General features: G+C 32.0%; 2 protein-coding genes across 2 annotated transcripts; one reads left to right on the forward strand and one right to left on the reverse strand.

The window, feature by feature from the left end:
• Positions 1 to 768: 768 nt before the first annotated feature.
• LOC143068485 (nuclear protein AMMECR1-like) lies at positions 769 to 14,030 on the reverse strand. Its single transcript, XM_076242580.1, has 5 exons — positions 13,791 to 14,030; positions 11,364 to 11,474; positions 10,177 to 10,291; positions 7,842 to 7,932; positions 769 to 4,488 (listed from the first exon to the last, which is right to left on the reverse strand). The coding sequence occupies exons 1-5, from the start codon at positions 14,000 to 14,002 to the stop codon at positions 4,322 to 4,324; spliced, it is 696 nt and encodes a 231-aa protein (XP_076098695.1). The 5' UTR covers positions 14,003 to 14,030; the 3' UTR covers positions 769 to 4,321.
• A 107-nt stretch (positions 14,031 to 14,137) lies between these two features.
• Positions 14,138 to 20,429, forward strand: LOC143068483 (WD repeat-containing protein 53-like). The gene is made up of 2 exons (XM_076242578.1): positions 14,138 to 14,281; positions 18,513 to 20,429. Exon 2 carries the CDS (start codon positions 18,514 to 18,516, stop codon positions 19,555 to 19,557), a length of 1,044 nt encoding a protein of 347 aa, XP_076098693.1. The 5' UTR covers positions 14,138 to 14,281; position 18,513; the 3' UTR covers positions 19,558 to 20,429.
• Positions 20,430 to 22,142: the final 1,713 nt, after the last annotated feature.

The following is a 22,142-nucleotide window of genomic DNA, read 5'->3' on the forward strand; positions in this document are numbered from 1 at the left end:
AAAAACTGCAAAAGTTTCCTTAAAATTACTAATTTGGTGGCAGCAACCCAAGTTTGGTTAAATTTGTCCCAGTAGTTTCAGAGGATAAGATTTTTGTAAAAGTTAACGACAACGGACGCTGACAACGGACGCTGTCAACGGACGCCGACGACGACGGACGCAAAGTGATGAGAAAAGCTCACTTGGCCCTTTGGGCCAGGTGAGCTTAAAATGTTGAGTGATAACCACCAAAGTCAATACTAAACATCCCTTCATGATATGGAAACTAGTGGTATAATTTCAAAGAAATTCATACACTTAATCACAAGTTATTGTTTGAAAACTACAACCTTTTATGGCCCCTCATTCTTAAACTATTGGGACCATAACCCCCAAAATCAATCCCAACCTTCCTTTAGTGGTATTAAACCTTCTGGTAAAAAATTATAGAGATCCATTTACTAAAACAAAAGTTATTGTCCGGAAACAAAATACGTCTTTGGAAGACAACGACTCAGACGACATGACACCATTATACGACACAAAATTTTTTTTGGCAGTCGTATAAAAACTTTATCCTGCTCATAATTTTTTATCCTTTAGTTTTTCTATATCTTCTTTAGTTATTGAGATATACAAGTGTCACTTTACCCTTTGTTCTAATTTTCAAACATCAGCAATGACTTTTACAGAATCAAATCTTTTGATAATACTTTAAAACTAGATACCCTATGGATGCCAGGCTTCCAAGCATTTGTCTTAGGTGTCAAGAAAAGTTATAACACAAAGTATTATTTCAATTTTATTTTATTTGACACTCATTCATATATAATCAGTCCTTCATACATCATAACCCTAAAATATCATTTAGAAGCTTAATTTGTGTGACCATTGCCACAATTCATACAATATACTGACAATATAAAAACTCGTATACCATTCACAACTTTATAAAACATAAGAAAAACAGAGAGATCTTTCAAGACCAACTCTTCAAACAGTATGAAAATGTCCAATTATTTATTCATAATTAATATAAAACAAAAATTAACATTTGTTCATGACTTAAAATAACATTTGCTCACTTGTACCAATGTTTCATGAATTTTAAACACCTATCACAACCTGCTTTTGGGAGTTCTAAGAGTAATATTTAAGATTCCTTTTTCTTATTAATTATCCCTTTATCATTCATGATTAATTCTCTGCTGACTGCTGTAGGATTTGGTAGATTTAAAAACAAAGCATAGAGATACTTTTGTATAAATTGAATTCAAATTAATTTCACTAGATAGATTTGTTGGTAGAATATTTTTTTGTCTAATGATTTTATGATGCAGTATAAGCATACAGTTGAAATATTCGTGATACCCATTTAAATAATAATAAGCAGTTATGGAAAACATTTTTCGAATTTAGATATATTAAAATAAATGTATCAAAATCAAAGTTAAAATATCCAAAAGTAAACCTTAAATAAAAGTATATACATTTTTTCTATTCGTAACTGAAAGGAAAAGCAAATGACAGTACTGGACTTTCAACTTATTTTCAAAAATAAATTGTAAACCACAATATTTCTGAATGAAATCTCCCCAATTAAAACAGGATTGCTAATGCAAGTAATTATTAAGGTGTTCAGTTTGGATTTTTTTAAATCACTATTTTTAATCAATCTACTGTCATTTAACCATTATCCTTAAATTCAGCAGTACAGCATGGCAATAATTTATAAACTGCAATCCTGAGAAGTAGCATTTGTAAAATAAAAAGAATCAAAATAATTCAGCATAAAAACCTTCCATCTTGGAACACACTTAACTGACAGAATGTACCAACAACACATAAAATTGAAACACACTAAAACATGCACACATAAAATATGAATTAAGTATAAAATTCAAACATTTAACCAACTCTAGATATATACTAATGTTTAACAATATTTTGAATATATAAATGACAAATATATTGAAATATCCTAATATTATTTGTACAGCCAAGGACCTTTAGCTCTAATAACAATGATAACTCATGGAAATTACAAACATCACAATTTCAAACAACTAGGCAATAAATCTAACTAAGACAAAAAATGCAAAAGGACTTTTATAGCATTTAGTCCATGAAAACTACACTAAATGTAAAAAGAACAAAAATAACATTCTCTCCTTTTAAAAGTTACATGTTTTTGTGTAAACATTTGTAGTGAATATAAATTTCTAACCCATTATTGGAAGTTTAATTATTTTCTATTTTTTTTCCATTTTTTTTTTAACTAATAGAGCTCATTCATACCTTTACTTGGACAACATATCTTAAAAATTTAAGATTTTATGGTTTTCACATGCGACTGACTGTCAAGAGGACATTGTTGTCACTTTGGAAGTATAAATGAGCCAGGAAAATAAGATAAATTGGACATATTATACTTAGGTTGGTGGTTTGAAAATATTATTGCTTGCATGTTTTTGTGGTAAAGTCTGTACACAATAAATGTTAAACATGTAAATAAGTGATCCCTGAGACTGCATTAATAAATGCAAAAATGTTGGTCAAAAATAAACAATTCTATTGGTTGAATTAAATTTGAGATATTAATTAAGTTATAAGACCAGATTTTGCTCTTTTGATTTCATTAACTATATCTGACAGAAATTTGAATTTTCAAATATTTTTTCAGTTAATGATTTGAATGAAAAAATAATTGTTGATCAAATGATTAATTTTTAGATTAACAAATTAGATTTGTTAAAAAATAATTTCATGTGAAGACAAACTAGTTGATAATCTATAACTATCTACTATGCCTTACTGCAAAATAACATTACCAATATTCTTGTAAACTATGATGATGGTTTTGTTTTGCAAATTTGCAAATGAAACACAATTCTGTCATCAGATCTTCATGATGAAAACATGTTTCATTTCAATAAAAAATTGCATATCAATGCTGATCAGTACCGGTAAATGATTTACAAGCCTACCATACATTTTATCATCTCAGCTAGGAATAAAATTTGTCTTTTTGGGTCAGCACAATGTCTTTCTACATTCTGTTAGTCGTGAAGCAACACAATATTTTCAAAAGGATCAAACGTTTAACAATAAAGTAAAAAAAAAAATTCATGTCAATTTCATTCTCCTCTTTAAAAAATTAAATTCTAAACAAATATATCTTTAGAATTGAATGATATACTGTAAAGTCAGAAATTATTGCAAGTTTGTCATTTTCGACTAAACTGTGAATTTAATTTTTGCGATTATAACCATGTCACATTTTTCTCAATAATAAAAATATTGCAATAATTCATGAATTTACAGTAACAAGAGCATATACATATATATGTAGAGCAAATGAGATTCTTTGCATGATTACTAACTTAAAACAGTACACAGTTTAAAAAGGCCTCTTAAGGATAATGACTTAGAGATGCACTGCTAAATTATGTTCTTGGTCAAATTGAAAGCAGAAGTATGCTCATAAAATGTCTGATTCTACTTTCAAAGACAAGAATGAGATCATACGAATGAAACAGAAACGATGTATGAAACTGTTTAACATATTTACGTACATGACTTGAATATTCCATGATCATGCAAACATGAAAGGTGTTACCAAACACTATACCCTGATATGCAGCTGATTGTGTTTATAGGTTTGTATTTTGATTGATAAGTATCTTTTAAGTTACATTCAAGACATGGTAAACAATGAAATCATACATACATACAGGTTAATTGTTCTTGCAGTGACAAAGACTATGTGTGCATATGGGATGAAAAACCACAATCAATTTTTTAATCAATCAATCATATATGTTTATCAAGAGTTTCTGAGGAAAAATCCTTACAAAATTTCTTAATGCAACCTTTTCTCATGTAAAAAAAAACAAAAAAAACCCAAAATTTTGTTGAGTAAAAATTGTACAAGCTAAATATATTTCCTAAAACATGTAAAAGGTTGGTTTCAAATTTGACTAAAAACTATTTGAGAGATCACAAATGGCTTTGTTAAATTTTAAAATATTTTATATTTTGCTAAAAAGAGTATTACTGATCGTAAATATGATGGGTGTATAGATGGGTGTATAATATTTTGAAGGTTTAATATACACATAAAACTAAAGCTTATTTGACAAACTTTTCAATAAACCAATGTTTGTCAATGGTTTTGTTTTCAGATGAGCCAACATCACTTAACATATTTATTAACTGATGAGAAAGTCATAATTAGATTCGAAATCATGCATACAAGATCTGGTTTCCTGTATAATGGTTTCTTCAGTGGTCCTTGTGAGAATGAGTTGAGCTACTGGATCCCTGCTGTACAAAGCTATCATCATGCATGTCCATTTTGTCTGTGACCTAAATAGTCGTTATAACTTATAGTTATTTTCTCGCTTCGATAACGAGTCAATTTTATATTTCTACGGACTTCATTGTTAATTGGTCCCCTCAAACCTCCTTTGCGAAGAAGAGAGTCTATTGTCTGTACTGCATCCCAGCCTGGAAAGTCAACAGAATTGTTTAAGTTTTAGCTCGAAAATATTTATAACAATGAATAAGGTTAAATTGTACATCAGAGCAAATACCTTTTGATTGTGAACACTTAATTTAATCACTTTATAGCTCACCTGACCTGAAAGGTCAAGCGAGCTTTTCTCATCACTTGGCGTCCGTCGTCCATCGTCCTGCGTCCGTCGTCCGTAAACTTTTACAAAAATTTCTTGCTATTGTGCAATACTGTTCAATTGAAAATTTCTTGCTATTGCACAATACTGTGCAATTGAAGATTTCTTGCTATTGCTGAATACTGTGCAATTGAAAATTCAATACTTAATATAATAATTTTGGATCCTGATTTGGACCAACTTGAAAACTGGGCCCATAATCAAAAATCTAAGTACATGTTTAGATTCAGCATATCAAAAAAGCCCAAGAATTCAATTTTTGTTAAAATCAAACTTAGTTTAATTTTGGACCCTTTGGACTTAATGTAGACAAATTTGAAAACGGGACCAAAAATTATGAATCTACATACACAGTTAGATTTGGCATATCAAAGAACCCCAATTATTCAATTTTTTATGAAATCAAACAAAGTTCAATTTTGGACCCTTTGGGCCCCTTATTCCTAAACTGTTGGGACCAAAACTCCCAAAATCAAACCCAACCTTCCTTTTATGGTCATAAACTTTGTGTTTAAATTTCATAGATTTCTATTTACTTATACTAAAGTTATGGTGCGAAAACCAAGAATAATGCTTATTTGGACCCCTTTTTGGCCCTTAATTCCTAACTGTTGGGACCTCAACTCCCAAAATTAATTCCAACCTTCCTTTTGTGGTCATAAACCTTGTGTTTACATTTCATTGATTTCTATTCACTTATACTAATTTAAAGTTATTGTGTGAAAACCAAGAATAATGCTTATTTGGGCCCTTTTTTGGCCCCTAATTCCTAAACTGTTGGAACCAAACATCCCAAAATCAATTCCAACCTTCCTTTTGTGGTCATAAACCTTGTATTAAAATTTCATAGATTTCTATTTACTTAAACTAAAGTTATAGTGTGAAAACCAAGAAAATGCTTATTTGGGCCCTTTTTGGCCCCTAATTCCTAAAATATTGGGACCAAAACTCCCAAAATCAATCCCAACCTTCCTTTTGTGGTCATAAACCTTGCGTTAAAATTTCATAGATTTCTATTCCCTTTTACTAAAGTTAGAGTGCGAAAACTAAAAGTATTTGCACGACGACGACGACGACGCCAACATCATACCAATATACGACCAAAAAATTTTCAATTTTTGCGGTCGTATAAAAATCTAAGTACATTTTTAGATTCAGCATATCAAAGAACCCAAGAATTCATTTTTTGTTAAAATCAAACTAAGTTTAATTTTGGACCCTTTGGACCTTAATGTAGACCAATTTGAAAACGGGACCAAAAATTAAGAATCTACATACACAGTTAGATTCGGCATATCAAAGAACCCCACTTATTCAATTTTTGATGAAATCAAACAAAGTTCAATTTAAAGTTAGAGTGCGAAAACTAAAAGTATTCGGACAACGACGATGACGACGACGCCAACATCATACCAATATACGACCAAAAAAATTTTCAATTTTTGCGGTCGTATAAAAATGTATCGGATGACCTGGCCATCAAACCAAGATGGCCGCCACAGCAAAAAATAGAACATAGGGGAAAAATGTATATTTTGGCTTACATATTTAAAACCAAAGCATTTAGAGCAAATCTGACATGGGGGTAAAATTGTTGATCAGGTCAAGATCTATCTGCCCTGAAATTTTCAGACGAATCGGACAGACTGTTGTTGGGTTGCTGCCCCTGAATTGGTAATTTTAAGGAAATTTTGCAGTTTTTAGTTATTATCTTGAATACTATTATAGATAGAGATAAACTGTAAACAGCAATAATGTTCAGCAAAATAAGACCTTCAAATAAGTCAACATGACCAAAATTGTCAGTCAACCCCTTAAGGAGTTATTGCCCTTTATAGTCAATTTTAACAACTTTTTCGTCATTTTTTGTAACTTGTACAAAAAGCTTCTTCTCTGAAACTACTGGGCCAAATTTGAACTAACTTGGCCACAATCATAATGGTGGTATAATAATAATAGTTAAAAAAATGTGTCCCATGACCCCACCTACCAAACAAAATGGCCGACATGGCTAAAATTAGAACATAGTGGTAAAATACAGTTTTTGCTTTATATCTTTGAAACTAAAACTTTAAGGGCAAATCTTTCAAGATTTAAATGTCCATCAGAATACGATCTATCCCTCACAAATTTTCAGTTGAATCCTACAACCCGTTGTTGGGTTGCTGCCCTAAAATTGGTAATTTTAAGGAAATTTTGCAGTTTTTGGTTATTATCTTGAATACTATAATAGATAGAGATAAATTGTAAACAGCAATAATGTTCAGCAAAGTAAGATCTACAAATAAGTCAACATGACCAAAATTGTCAGAGAACCCCTTAAAGAGTTACTGCCCTTTATCGTCAATATTGAACAACTTTTTGTCATTTTTGTAACTTGTACAAAAATCTTCTTTTCTAAAACTATGGGCCAAATTTAACCAAACTTGGCCACAATCATTACTAGGGTATCTATTTTAAAAAAGTGTCTAATGACCCCACCTACCAACCAAGATGGCTGAATCAGTAAATACAGTAACAGGTGAGCGACACAGACACAGGCTCTTGAGAGCCTCTAGTTTAAAATTCTACAAAATAGTATAGATTTTTTTTCAAATTTTCATTCATTTTCTACCTTGGGCTCAGAGGTTGTTTATAGAATAATATTAGTCGATAACACTTATAAAAATCTTCACGTTTTTTTTTGTAAAGCAGTCTTCCTTTCTTAATTTATTTCCTTTGTCTTTATTTCATAACTCCTCAACAAATACTAGATTGTCAGTCCATGGACATGTTTCAGGGGCGGATCCAGCCATTTGAAAAAGGGGGGTTCCAAACCCAGAGTAAAAAAGGGGGGGTCCAACCATATGCTCCCATTCAAATGCATTGATGGCCTCCCCCCCCTGGATCTGCCAATGTGTATAATGTAGTCTGGTTTAAAAGGATTAAACATTCATGTAGAAGGAGGATAACTTACAATTCATTGAGTGTGTAGGAAAAGATAATATCTTAGGTTAGCTTGCTTGTTAGCTGAACCGTGAAGTCATTTTTAAGTTAGGCAAACTTTCCTCCTTATAGAGTAGACTTGTCTGACAGATAACCAATCTATCTGTCTATTGGACTAGGCTCTGCATACTCAATGTAATGGGCTGTAATTTTGTTCTTGAATCTTATTTATTCATTATTTACCTTGTTCTATAGCTACCTCCGGTAAATATGTGGCAGTTTTCTTGTGACCCTTTTCATTCAAAAATTCTATTCTGATCCCATGCTTACCAACCTAAAATATCAACAAACATTAATATTTAACCAAACATTTAAATTGACAAACTTCAAAGAAAAAAGGCTGATTTATCACATGTATAAAGTCTTTGAATCAAAGTGCTGACACTCTGCTTAATCAGATGATCACAAGATAGTAACGCTAAAAAATATGATAGATTTGCATTTTAACTAACGTCCAGTGGAAAAAATTCTTGCATATTATAAACAAGAAAACATTCAAAATAAATCAAATTGGTACATGTAGGTTCTACAAAGCAAGTAGAAAATTTGTGTCTGTCACTGGAAAAAGAGGGCTTGTTGGATAGAAGAAATTTTGTCTTGCATCATGCCACCAACAGACCGTTCCTAGAGCTTGACAATAACCTACATAAGGCATTGCATTTAACATCCCCAATCCAGTTGAACAGGAAAGAATCAAAACAGTTTTATGGAGTGACTAGAATAAAAGACATAGGTAAACATCTATCATAATATTGAGGTTAAGAATTGTGTATTAAGTTGTGTAATGAAGTGTTTAATTATGTAAGACAAAAGTTAGGCAAGTGGACAATTATTTAAGATTCGCATTTAGAGAGGAGGGGGTTCCAATTAAAACTCCCCCGTATTTCTCTTACTGACATAGACTAGAAGTGTAAAGGGAACAATATTTCAATGAGTATATAATTTCAGTGGCTAACATGATTGCTACGATCTTGAGGGTGATCATGACTTTGGAAAGAATTGGAACAATAGTTCCAATGTTTAATAACAGCAAACACGCAGTGACAGATGTCCCACTCTTCCTCAGATTGGACTATTGCAGTCAACTTCACAGTATTTTTATACTTCAGTTACCCTTGCTGATGTCTATAGTATGCGGTGGTTCTCTAATTACCTTCGCTTACCATTTACTATTTCCTTTTCCCTTAAAAGTCCATAGCGTAGGTCTTTCATATTTTCAAAACAGACTTGTTTGCCTAGTTCTTAATATTTCTCAATTCAAGGCAAGACCTCATCTTCTTTCTAAATCTTACCATTCTCTCATCATACAATTATAAATTCATTAATTTTATACAATTTTATAATAACAATTGCCCAAGTGATCTAAATAAATTGTTTAATTGAACGCATTACCAAATGACACCAGTGCTGGGAGTCTTGAATGTTTCAAGACTCACCTACATAAGTCAATCTTGACCACACCACTGTCCAGACCTTTTGGTTATAAAACTTTCGAGCCTGATCATTATAATCAAAAATCAACCAATCAAAATTATGGATTTTGTCATTTGAGCAGAAAACTTGTATTCCATTTACTGAGTATATATATACATAAGCCCCATGAACTCTGGGCCCTTGATGCTTTAAACTTCACCATATATAATATCTGTAAAGCACAATCTTCTCTTTTTCCTTGTAGATTATTTAAATCCAAAAGTGGCAGAATAATTAGTTTATTGATGTTGGCTGCATGTTTGAAATAGAGGTGTATCAAATTATATGCCTGGTCCCTTTGATAAATATTTACAGCACTGTCCTTGTAGTCATTTTTATTTAAGTGATGACAGGCAAAGTGAGCAAAAAATATAATATTTCAAAAAAAGCTCACAGAAATGAAACAAACATTCTATAATTAGTAATTTTAAATCTGTATGAAATTGTTCATGTATGTTTATTTATGATGGCATTTTTATTTAATCAATGAATACATGAATATGAGCTATGGATCAAATATGACAGTTAAAGGTTATCAGACAATGTCTACACCACAAGCTCTTGATTATAATGATGCTTGATGGATCACCAATTAAGCATGCATACTGCAAAGCAGGTGCGTGTGTTTATTTGCCTTCATGTTATCTTAGATAAAATTATTTTCTGTTTTATTCATGCAATTGCATATGTGATTAAGCCTCTAGCAAAAATGTGTATAATCAACCAATTTCTAGCAATTTGTCTCGCATAACAAATGAGACACCATGAAAGCAAGGAAATAATTTTGCACAAGCAAGATATGTTTTCCCTGATGGTTTTTCCTCCAGCAAAGCGAGTCAAATTTTGGTTGTTAAATTTAACTCATTCTCAGTTCTATAACAATATCGATTTCTAATGTAATTTTATTTAACTTGCATACTAAACAAAATAAAGCGGCAATATCTGTTGTAACTAGTTTCCATCCTATTCCACTTGAAAATAAATCCCATAGTGTTAACTCTCAATTATACTGGTACCTTGTACTTATACTATATTAAATAATTACCTCCCAGTCTAAATAGTCCCTGGCTTCCTCAAAGTTTGTGAGTATTGATACAGAACAGTGCAATTTGTTAAACTCTTCTTTAGTAATGGGACTGAATCGACTGTCTTTCATTGCACTGGAATGGTAATGTCAGACAATATTGTTAAATACAATTAGAAAAAGCATAAAAGTTTCACCATTCACCTGAAATAATGCAATACAGCATTTGATGCAAGAACTAGTGAACTGTAACATTTTTAACCTCAGTATTTACTCTGACCTTATTCTAGTGTTGCTATTGATTTCAGAGAGCCTGGAGTCGATTTCACAAAAAGACTTACGACTAGGATTGATGGTAAGTCATGATCAATTCAGTATATGTACGATAAATCTGAGTCGTAAGTTTTTTGGTGAAATCTACTCCTGTATTTCAAGAAGAAAGGTGCATTTCACAGGTCGTGTTTTTTTCTCTCTTTCATCTTGCAATTGTGATTTATTTTTTTATTCACTTTCGATATTAAAGCTCCAACTTAAAATAAACACAATGGGATATGAATATAAAGAACTGGAATATTGGTGACAAAAAAAAAGAATTTCAATTTATGGGTGGTATAAAGTATTACCTTTCAACTTTTAAAAGGGTTATATATATTTATAATTAATTGTCCTGTATTTTTGTATTCTCTAAATCCATTTTGGGAGTACAAATAATTCTTCTTGCCCTACTTTTTAAATATTCTGTAATGATCATTAGATTCAGATTAAATATCTTTTTAAATTTAATGGTCTTCTATTCATAGCGTTCAAAGGTACAATGTAGGCCAATGAATAGGGCTCTTCACGGTTAGTTCAGCCATATTGGATAGGAGGCAGATTTTTTAGAGAGGTGGAAATAGTATGAAAGTATGGAAAATTCTATGTGTGTTTCCAAGCAACTGCTCTGTTTTCATGATGTTTTTCCATATTTTTCACACCATTTTTACCTCCAATATGAAAATCTGCCCCCTATCCAATATAGCCGAACTAACCGTGAAGAGCCTTATTAATCTGCTGATGTAGAGTCATTGTGGTTTCATGTAAATAGGAAGAAAGTTCAAGCATATAGATAATAATTTTTACAATCAAAGTAACTTATAATTAACATGTTTGATGATTTATTTTTGTGAGCTACTTTAAGTCAATTCATTGTTGAATGTTGAACAGTGTACCTTGTAACTGCATATTCCCTGAGACCACCATGTAGGTTAGTAGCTGTGAATGTTCCAATACAACCACGAAGACGACGACTGCTGCCTATTTTCCAGGTTACAAAGAGTGGACTAAATTGTAAAACAAAAACTTCTTACATAAGATGTCACAAGTTAAAATTTTAATGAAATATTTTACATGCATTTAAAATAAAATCATTAATCCATATTTTTATTCAACTGTTTTTTGATTAGCTTCTTATTTACAAAATCAAGTCTGTTAGCCACAAAGCTTGTCACCAAATACATGTATCAAGGAGCTGCTGTTTGTAAATGATAAGAAAAAATATGAACATCATATTTTTGTAAGATTGAAAATGTTCAGTAGATATGTACACAGAGACAGGGAGTGCTGATTCTCATACTCCAAAAACAGTGTTAAATCTTGGTGTCATGCCAAAATACTATTTAGCAAATCTCCTAAAAATCTTGGAAGGGAATTGAAAGAAACTTTCATCATTAAACATGTTAAAACAAGAATTTGTATATAGCAAACCTTTCTGAAGGTTGACCTGTGATTACACATGTCCTGGCATACCAGGTATCCGGTCGTTCCGGCCCCAAGTCAATCCGGCCCAAAGTCGATCCGGCCCAAGTCGATCCCGCCCACGTCGATCCGGCCCCAAGTCGATACGGCCCCATAATAAAATATGAATAAACTATATTCACTATATGGAGGAATTTGTGACAAATTTTAACAATATAAACGGAATTTGCAAAAAGTGTCAAATTTAGGCTTCTATAACACTTGTTGTTTTTTTGTAATATCGAATATAGTCAATATATTTTTCTTAAATTTGACAATATTTTGAATAGTTGTGTGTAGATAAAAAAAAAGTTATATGAGTATGCTCATCAAGAACAAATGCACTATATTATCGGTATTACAGAGACGATGTTGCCACTTTGAACATTGCTCACACTGAAGTGCATGCTTTCGAGGTCTAACATGTTGCTCACATACCAAACAAGAAAAAGCCATTGTGATATTAAAACAAACGCATTCTGTCTTCTCTTTTATAGAAAGGATTCGCCAAATCAAACAACATTACCAATTTGAGAAAAACAAAGTTTGTATGTATCAGCTTCGGGATCGGCTTGTACCGGTGTGTATGTAACTATTTGTTATTACACAAGATGAAAGACTTGTTAGGTCAATTGAAAGAAACTGCTGATTAATGTTGATGTCTGAATTCTTTTATACTCGTTTAAATATAATTATACCTAATAATCTTGAAAACTTGTAAAATTTTTTTGAGGCCGGATCGACTTTACATATGGGCCGGATCGACGTGGGGCCGGATCGACGTGGGACGGATCGACTTGGGCCGGATCGACGTGGGGCCGGATCGACCCGAAAGCGGCATACCATACAATCAGGCATCGTTGATTTATACATTTATATTACTTTTGCCTGAAATCAACAAGCCATAAAATACACCAGTTGGGAGTTTTTACTTGGGAGTTTTTTTCAGATTAATCTGTGAATAGCAGTGTAACAATGAGAAACATCAGAATCAGTGTTGTGTTTGGAGAATAAAAATCAGTTGTCAATACACAAACTAGAGTATAGTAATAACATAAATGGTACCAACTTTCCTGCACCAGATCGCATTTCGACATTACATGTACATGTCTCTTCAGTATAGTAACTGTCTAGACTTGTTTGATAATACTTTTCAATGTTTAAATTGTCTCTCAATGAAATAAGTTTGCACAAAGATTCAGTTGCATGTATCTTTAATTAAGATACATACATGTACAATTTACAGCCAGTTAAAGTTCCATCTTAATTCATGCATATTAAATATTGAACTTTTTAACATAAGAGAAATCAATATTAAAATATATACAGAAATCATCTGCATCATACTGTACTACATGTATTTAAGCAAAGATCAGTGTTGGTCAGTTTTGAACATGACCAGATTTATTCAGATGACAGGTGAAAGTCTATATATAGCTAAGACATGATTATGCAAATACAAGACTTAACTGACCCATAGGTGAAAAGGTTATGACCTGATTACTGCAGGTAAATAGAGTCAAAGGACATAAATTATGAGTCACCAGTTTGTAAACAAAGGATACACAAACTTCAATTCATTTACATTTTTTAATATATATCTTTTTTCAAACCTCCACTCTTTATAATTTTCTGATCAGCTGATTAGAAATATGAATGTAATGTACTAACAAATATAATAAATGTATTGTTGGTTAAATATCAAAACAAAAATATTGAAAACAACAAATTGCAATTATGTCATATTTTCTCTCTCTCAAAACAAGATTATTCCCATTTCTATCTTTCAACATTACTTTTCTATATTTCCTTATTTTAAGAAAAATCAATAACTTCTTTGTTATGGTTTCCACTGTACTCACTATGCTTCATTGGTGAAAGACGGAGTCTTGGGCGGATCATAATTATACAGGTGACTATGAAGAACGTCAAAACAAAAATTACACATATCTACACATGACACAGTATAGCCATTTTTATAATGATTGGGATGTATGGCTGATCCGTTGCAGCAAACTGCGGGCATCGAATTGTTCAGCTTTTGTTTCTTCACTCCACAACAGCTGGCAGCCATATTATCCCAAAAACTCAAACAAACCCTTCGGAACCAAATCTTTGAGTAGGTTTTTCATATCAGATATAGAAAAGATCCGATTTTTTTTTATTTGACTGGTTTAAATTTTATTTTTACTAATTTTACTTTGCTCTTTGGTTAAAGTCAAACACAAGCTAAATCAGTCGATCCAGTTTTCATTCGAATTATCTAAGCGTTTTTCTTAAAATGTAAGGTAAAGCGTAGAAAACCTACGAAAAGCAGATGAAGGGGATGACATGAGGCACCAACATTACTAAAGTATGCAAGAAATATTGTTCTATATTAGCACATATTCATATACAATACATAACATACATGACACACCCTCAGCAATAGCTAATTGACCTTTGAAACTTTTGCATAATGAACATTTTAAAGTTTATAGGTTATGAATATTATAGGTCAGTTTTGGGCACAAGAGTTTGAAATCCTATCAATAAGGGGGTAAAAATATACCAAAGTCGACTATCACAGTAGAGCTTCTCTCGACTTTGGTATATTTTTACCCCCTTATTGATAGGATTTCAAACTCCTGTGGTTTTGGGGGACCACTGCCACTGGCACTAATAATATATTTTGGCACTGAGCCACTATGCCATTGCCATGAAGGTCAACCAATCCTGGCTTTGAGGCGTTCAATGGCATAGGAAACTATTAAAAATTAAAATTGAACTAATTACACCTTGGCAATGGCAGACTAATCACTATTAACCGTATTGCAATCGACTTATAACACCTAGTCCAAATAATTATGACGTTTAGACTAAATAGCATCAAGAGACAAGCGGTACCACGATTTCCCGAGAAATACGAGAAAAACGTAATATCCCGAAAACAAGATGATATATCCCAAGAAAAAGATTTTCTATGGTGTTATGTTACTTTTTATAGTGGTTTACTACTTTTGACAATATGAAAGAATACTACTTATCGATATTACTCGTTTTTATTCAATAAAAATGCAATTTCAGCTTTGTTAAACATCATTCGATTAACTACGTCTCTTCGAGCATTGTATATTTCGGGAGTCAGTCGGACGCGAAATCTAGACCGCTGCAAAACGGACATGAATACAATTGCAACTCCCCTCGAAAGGCTAGCTCCATTAAAAGTATTTAAGTCCTTTTCGAAAGCAGTCTCATCAAATTGTAAATTACTGCAATCGTTTGAGCCAATTTGACATATGACAACATGAGGCGCGTAATGTACAAATAGGACTGATTCAATTTCAGTAATCAACCTTTTGATAGTAGCTCCCGGATAGCCATAAACCTTAGTCGTTGTATGCTGTTACATTAATTGAAGCAAAAAAACACCTTGAACACCAATAAAAATCTTTTTCTCGGGATATATCATCTTGTTTTCGGGATATTACCTTTTTCTCGTATTTCTCGGGAAATCGTGGTATCCAGAGACAAGACACTCTGCAACCCTTGAAAATACAAATCCGCACCATTGTTGGTCTTCAGAAACTTTGTGACCAAAACAAATTGCTTCTGTTTTTTTCTCTCTATTTTCAAGTCATCATATTAAAATTAAGATTGCTGAGTTCACTAATAATACATGTACAACAACAAAAGCTAAAATCATGAAAATTTAACTTGACCTGCATTTAGTCACAGGAAACAACATATCTAAATTTGAAGAAAAAAAATTCTGATCGTTTTCATGTAAATGTCAAATGAATGAATATTATGTAACATATCCTCATGTCAGGTTTATTGTAAAAAAATGCTATTTTAAAGTCATAATAAACGAGTGACCAGTGAAAAATAAAGTTATTCCAATTCTTGAATCAATGCATACAAACATCATAAAACTAAGTCTTCTATGCACGATTTTATCATTTTTTTCGCATAAATTTCGTATAATCGTCATTTTTAGCTCACCTGGCCCGAAGGGCCAAGTGAGCTTTTCCCATCACTTTGCGTCCGTCGTCGTCGTCTGTCGTCCGTCGTCTGTCGTCCGTCGTCGTTAACTTTTACAAAAATCTTCTCCTCTGAAACTACTAATCCAAATTGAACCAAACTTGGCCACAATCATCATTGGGGTATCTAGTTTAAAAAATGTGTGGCGTGACCCGGTCAACCAACCAAGATGGCCGCCACGGCTAAAAATAGAACATAGGGGTAAAATGCAGTTTTTGGCTTATAACTCAAAAGCCAAAGCATTTAGAGGAAATTTGACGGGGGTAAAAATGTTTATCAGGTCAAGATCTATCTGCCCTGAAATTTTCAGATGAATCGGTCAACCCGTTGTTGGGTTGCTGCCCCTGAATTGGTAATTTTGAGGAAATTTTGCTGTTTTTGGTTATTATCTTGAATATTATTATAGATAGAGATAAACTGTAAACAGCAATAATGTTCGGCAAAGTTAGATTTACAAATAAGTCAACATGATTGAAATGGTCAATTGACCCCTTTAGGAGTTATTGCCCTTTATAGTCAATTTTTAACCATTTTTCATAAATCTAAGTAATCTTTTACAAAAATCTTCTCCTCTGAAACTACAGGGCCAAATTAATCCAAACTTGGCCACAATCATCTTTGGGGTATCTAGTTAAAAAAATGTGTGGCGTGACCCAGTCAACCAACCAAGATGGCCGCCACGGCTAAAAATAGAACATAGGGGTAAAATGCAGTTTTTGGCTTATAAATCAAAAACCAAAGCATTTAGAGGAAATCTGACGTGGTGTAAAAATGTTCATCAGGTCAAGATCTATCTGCCCTGAAATTTTCAGATGAACCGGTCAACCTGTTGTTGGGTTGCTGCCCCTGAATTGGTAATTTTGAGGAAATTTTGCTGTTTTTGGTTATTATCTTGAATATTATTATAGATAGAGATAAACTGTAAACAGCAATAATGTTCATCAAAGTAAGATTTACAAATAAGTCAACATGACCGAAATGGTCAGTTGACCCCTTTAGGAGTTATTGCCCTTTATAGTCAATTTTTAACCATTTTTCGTAAATCTTAGTTATCGTTTACAAAAATCTTCTCCTCCGAAATTACTGGGCCAAATTAATTCAAACTTGGCCACAATCATCTTTGATGTACCTTGTTTGAAAAGTGTGTCCGATGACCTGGCCATCCAACCAAGATGGCCACCACGGCTAAAAATAGAACAGGGGTAAAATGTAGTTTTTTGCTTATAACTCTGAAACCAAATCATTTAGAGGAAATCTGACAAGGAGTTAAATTGTTTATCAAGTCAATATATATCTGCCCTGAAATATTCAAATGAATTGGACAACCAGTTGTTGGGTTGCTGCCCTCCAATTGGTAATTTTTAAAGAAATTTTGCTGTTTTTGGTTATCATCTTGACTACTATTATAGATAGCGATAAACTGTTAACAGCGATAATGTTCATCAAAGTAAGATCTACAAATAAGTCAACATGACCTAAATGGTCAATTGACCCCTTAAGGAGTTATTGCCCTTTATAGTCAATTTTTAACAATTTTCATTAATTTGGTAAATTTATGTAAATTTTTACCAAATATTTTTCTCTGTTACTAATGGGCAAAGTTCATTATAGATATAATTGTAAGAAGCAAGAACGTTCAGTAAAGTAAGAACTTCAAACACATCACCATCACCAAAATACAATTTTGTCATGAATCCATTTGTGTCCTTTGCTTAATATGCACATAGACCAAGGTGAGCGACACAGGCTCTTTAGAGCCTCTAGTTTTTCAATTCGTCATTGTTGTGAAAATATTGCAGGTACAATGTAATTAAAGTTCGTGTTTTGAAGCCAAAGTTTAACGATTGTCACCTGTTTGTCAACAAACAACAAATAAGTATGGATATTGAGCACATGTTTAACATGTACAATCAGATAATAGTTTATTTTAAGGACATCCATGCATATTGCAATCACTGGATTTTTACGAGATGAGTCACACTGAGGTCACTTTGCATATGGAAAATATGTCGGGGATTTAAAAAAAAGTAAACTTCTTCTAAATATGAACAAATTAAAGAATTTTCTTCAGAAAAAAATATATGTACATAAGTTTTATATTGAAAACTATCCATTGAGTTATAAAAAACATGCATTATTTTTTTTTAATTTGAGGTTTCTTATGACTTTAAAGTATAGTTCTATTCAAAATTAATAATTCAATTAATTTGTACCTGAAATAATGAAGATTATTTTAACATTATCCTTGCACATTTTTTTGTCTTAATGATGACACATAAATGTATAAGTAACAACTATCAGATCAAGTAAACAAATGCACACACATCTAAAACCAACTTAGGCTGTTCACTTTTTGAAAAATTACTTAAACTATATTTTTTATAGCAATGTAGATAATATCATGATTTCCCCAATTATTTTAGCTTTTGTAAATTGAAATTTAACTATATAAAAACAAGAATATGTGGTATGGTTGCCAATGAGGCAACTTTCTATTTAAGACCAAATTAAAGAAGCAATGTTATCAACTTCACATCTTTGCTATCTATTTCTGTTTTTAGAATGACAGCAACATTAACAGGAGGTCATACTGCATCTGTTCTTTGTGTTGACATCGATAAGACGGCATCCTTTCTTGCAAGTGGTAGTGAAAATGGAGAACTTTGTATTTGGAAATCGGATGGATCACTTCTTAAAAAGATAGAACATATTGACACTGGTTGTACATCTGTATGTTTCTCTAAAGAGAAGGAGAATATTTTATATGTTTCCTTTGATGAAAAAATTAAAGTTTATGACATTAAGAACTTGGAAGACCCAGTTGATTGTTTTGAATTTAATCAGGAAGAGATTAATCAGATTGTATTGGATGAGAAAGAAAAATATTTAGCAGCATGTGATGATTCAGGGGAGATAAAAATAGTTGATTTATATGACAAAAAAGTATTCAAGACACTGCGATCAAAGCATACAAACATTTGTTCTACTGCTTGTTTCCGACCACGTAAACCATGGGAGATAATCACTGGTGGCCTAGACTCGAAATTAATCCATTGGGATTTTTCTCGCCCAAAATGTGTTGATCAGTTTAACATGCAAGAATTGCAGAGCGTCAATGCAGAAGGTGATGCTTATATGTTTAATCCTCCCCTTGTTCACAACCTTGCAGCATCATTAGATGGCCATTATTTAGCAGCAGCCTTAGAAAATGGACATGTAGCAGTTTTTGACATTTCAAGAAAAAATATTAGAGAACTGTATAGTCTTCATGCTCATTCACAAGGAACATCTCAAGTACACTTTCTGTCAAATAAAAAGTTAATTTCTGGTGGTAATGATTGTAGCATTTGCATATGGGATTTAGAAAAGGCAGATCAAGTAGAAACAGAGTCAGCTACAAATGGAGACGCAACTTCAAATGGACATACAAATGGGGAGGACGTTAGAAATGAATCTGTGTCTGAAGCAGCTAAAATAGCTGAGATTCAACATGTTGGAAAAATTAACTGGATGAAACCATTTGTTTTGGATGGTTCTCAGAAAATTGCCATAGCTGATCAATCTCCAAATGTTACTATTTTGAATTTTGAACTAGAGGAAATTTAATCAAGATTCTGGCAAAACTGTTTAAATTATAAATTTTGCTTTTGATTTAAAGTTGTCAGTCAGTTCTTGGAAAATAAAAAGGTTATTTATCATGTTTATGTAGTTCCTAGATAATATTAAATATTCCTCTGATTCATCAACTAAAATTTATAAGAAAGTTGAATAGCTCCTGACAAAATAAATTTTAGTTGTATTGTGCATGAAATGAACATGATTTGATAGTCTATTTCCTGAAACCATGCAAGTTAAAATCATATATTAACATAACTATTGTCAAATTCAAAATTAATGCATGAATTTATTATTGCAAATCTTTGACCATTTGTAAAAATGTGAAGTCTTATTAAACCATTTTTTTTTAAATTATGGAGGAAAATCACATATGAAAATGTGATTTGTAATTATTACAAACCAGCTGATTATGTAGTATTTATTTGCATTAAAAAACATCTTAATATTATTATAATGTTTGAATCAACAGTATACATATGTCAGGTCTGTCAATATTACCAGTAAGACTTCTAGTTTTATCCTTATCTAGAGGAATTTAAAAAAAAAAAACTTTTTGTTTCATGTTCTTCTGTAAACTAATCTTTTTTATTCATCAAGTGTACATGTATATATATTTTGAAAACAAAAGGTACATGTACATGAAAATGTTTTATGTATGCACAATGTATATATAATTTAAAGATTTATTTATGGAGATTTTGCTGAGTATATACTTATCTAACAAGCTGATAGAAATTGACTAATTTAGAATTGCATATTATTTTCATTAACTCGATTTTTGTTTTGATCTGACATAAAATGGTGTGCGATTGTTATATGAGTGCTATGAATTGTATCTATGAATAAACTTTTTAACTTTTTTAATTGTGCTCTAATTTCTTCTTATGATAATACTCCAAAACATATATATTGTTATTGTAATATCTCAATGAGACAGCAACCACAAACACCTTAAGGATGTTTGCTTATCATGTTTTGTAATTTTTGTCAGATTTTCGGAATCTTCTAGTTTTATCCATTTGAATGCCTTAAAAAATTTTGCCCATTGACCCCCATTTTTCTTTTTATAAATCTTTTACATGTATAATTATAAGCCATTTGTAAAAGTCCTATAAAATCCTTGTTATTTTTTAATGATTTTTGAGCACATAAACATGTCAATGATAAAGCTATGAAAAATCAAGAGAGAACATTTTCCCGCCAAAATTTCAAAGGTTGATAACTCAAAAACAAGCACATTGACCTATATATTTTGTTGGCTCTTTTGGTTCCTTTAATAATCCCCTATCAATATATACTAGTGTTATGAAAAGCTTGTTATTTTGAAACTGAGTAGCGAACCTCCTTAAAGCAAGCATTTAAAGGATATAATCTTCAACAAAAGACAAGTGACTTTACTAATGGTTAAGCTCTTAATTGTAAGAAGTCTCAAAACCTTTGAACAAATTTAACATACCACCAAATATTTGCCATCAACTTTAAATTCCCTTCTAGACAAAAAGTTTAAAATGAGAAGAAATAAACCAAAATACCCATCACCTGAACAATTGAGATTCCACACAACAACTGGGCATGGCTTGAATAGTGTCATATTGAAATCACTACCAGTTTCACTACCAGTTAAATAATCAAGAGGCCCACAAGTGCCTATCACATTCAAACCATCATGTTTAGGTGTCATGTCATGTTAATTATTTCAATATATTTAGTTTAGGGCTATTCCAGAAAAAAATGTATGGGGGGGTTGGAAGGCACATTATATTAATAATACATGGGTGATGGGTATCAGAGCAACTTTTCACACTATAATTCTCAATTACAATTGTCTGGGTGGCGGGTGCTGACAAAAACTGCCTTCCAACCCCCCCAATACATTTTTTTTCTGGAATAGCCCTTATACCAATCTGTTTAAGTTTTCAAGATATCTTAATATTGTGTGGCATTATTGAGTATTGGTTTGTACAATTACATAAATATCAAGTGTTTTAGCAAAGAATTCCTCTCAAGTAGGTGCTGGGAGCAATGAGGTGAGAATTTTTTTGGTTCCATATTGAAGACCTCATTGTGACTGAAATGAAGAGCAGCAATTAAGTGTTGTTCTTTTAGTTAATGCAAGTTTTGCTCTGCAGGTACTGATTTTGTCTCCTGGAAGGATACCCCATATTCTTTTGTTTTTCTATTATAAAAGCAATTTTTTTTTATTCAAGAAGACAGTTCATCTCCAAAGAATTTAAATACCCTAACTGGGTTGACACTCGTGAATGTTTTTCCTTTCACAATATAACATATTTGGAACAAGCCATTATGCATATCTTAGTTTAAGCTAAAAACAAGGGATTTGAAGAAAATATAATCATTACCACCTTCCAGAAATGAACAAAATCATTACTAAAATAGAATATCTGGAGCTTTACCTTACTTATGACTGAGCAGCTATATTTAGTAGTAGCTGCAAAAAAGAAGAGTTGTGGGACAGAAATCTATTTTGCTGTTCTTGTTTGAAGGTAAGACAAGTGAATTGTATTTAATGACAGTCCAATCAGTTTTATTCTAACTGAATAATAAATAAAATA

This window comes from Mytilus galloprovincialis, chromosome 3 (genome assembly GCF_965363235.1).
Source record: "Mytilus galloprovincialis chromosome 3, xbMytGall1.hap1.1, whole genome shotgun sequence".
Lineage (NCBI taxonomy): Eukaryota > Metazoa > Mollusca > Bivalvia > Mytilida > Mytilidae > Mytilus > Mytilus galloprovincialis.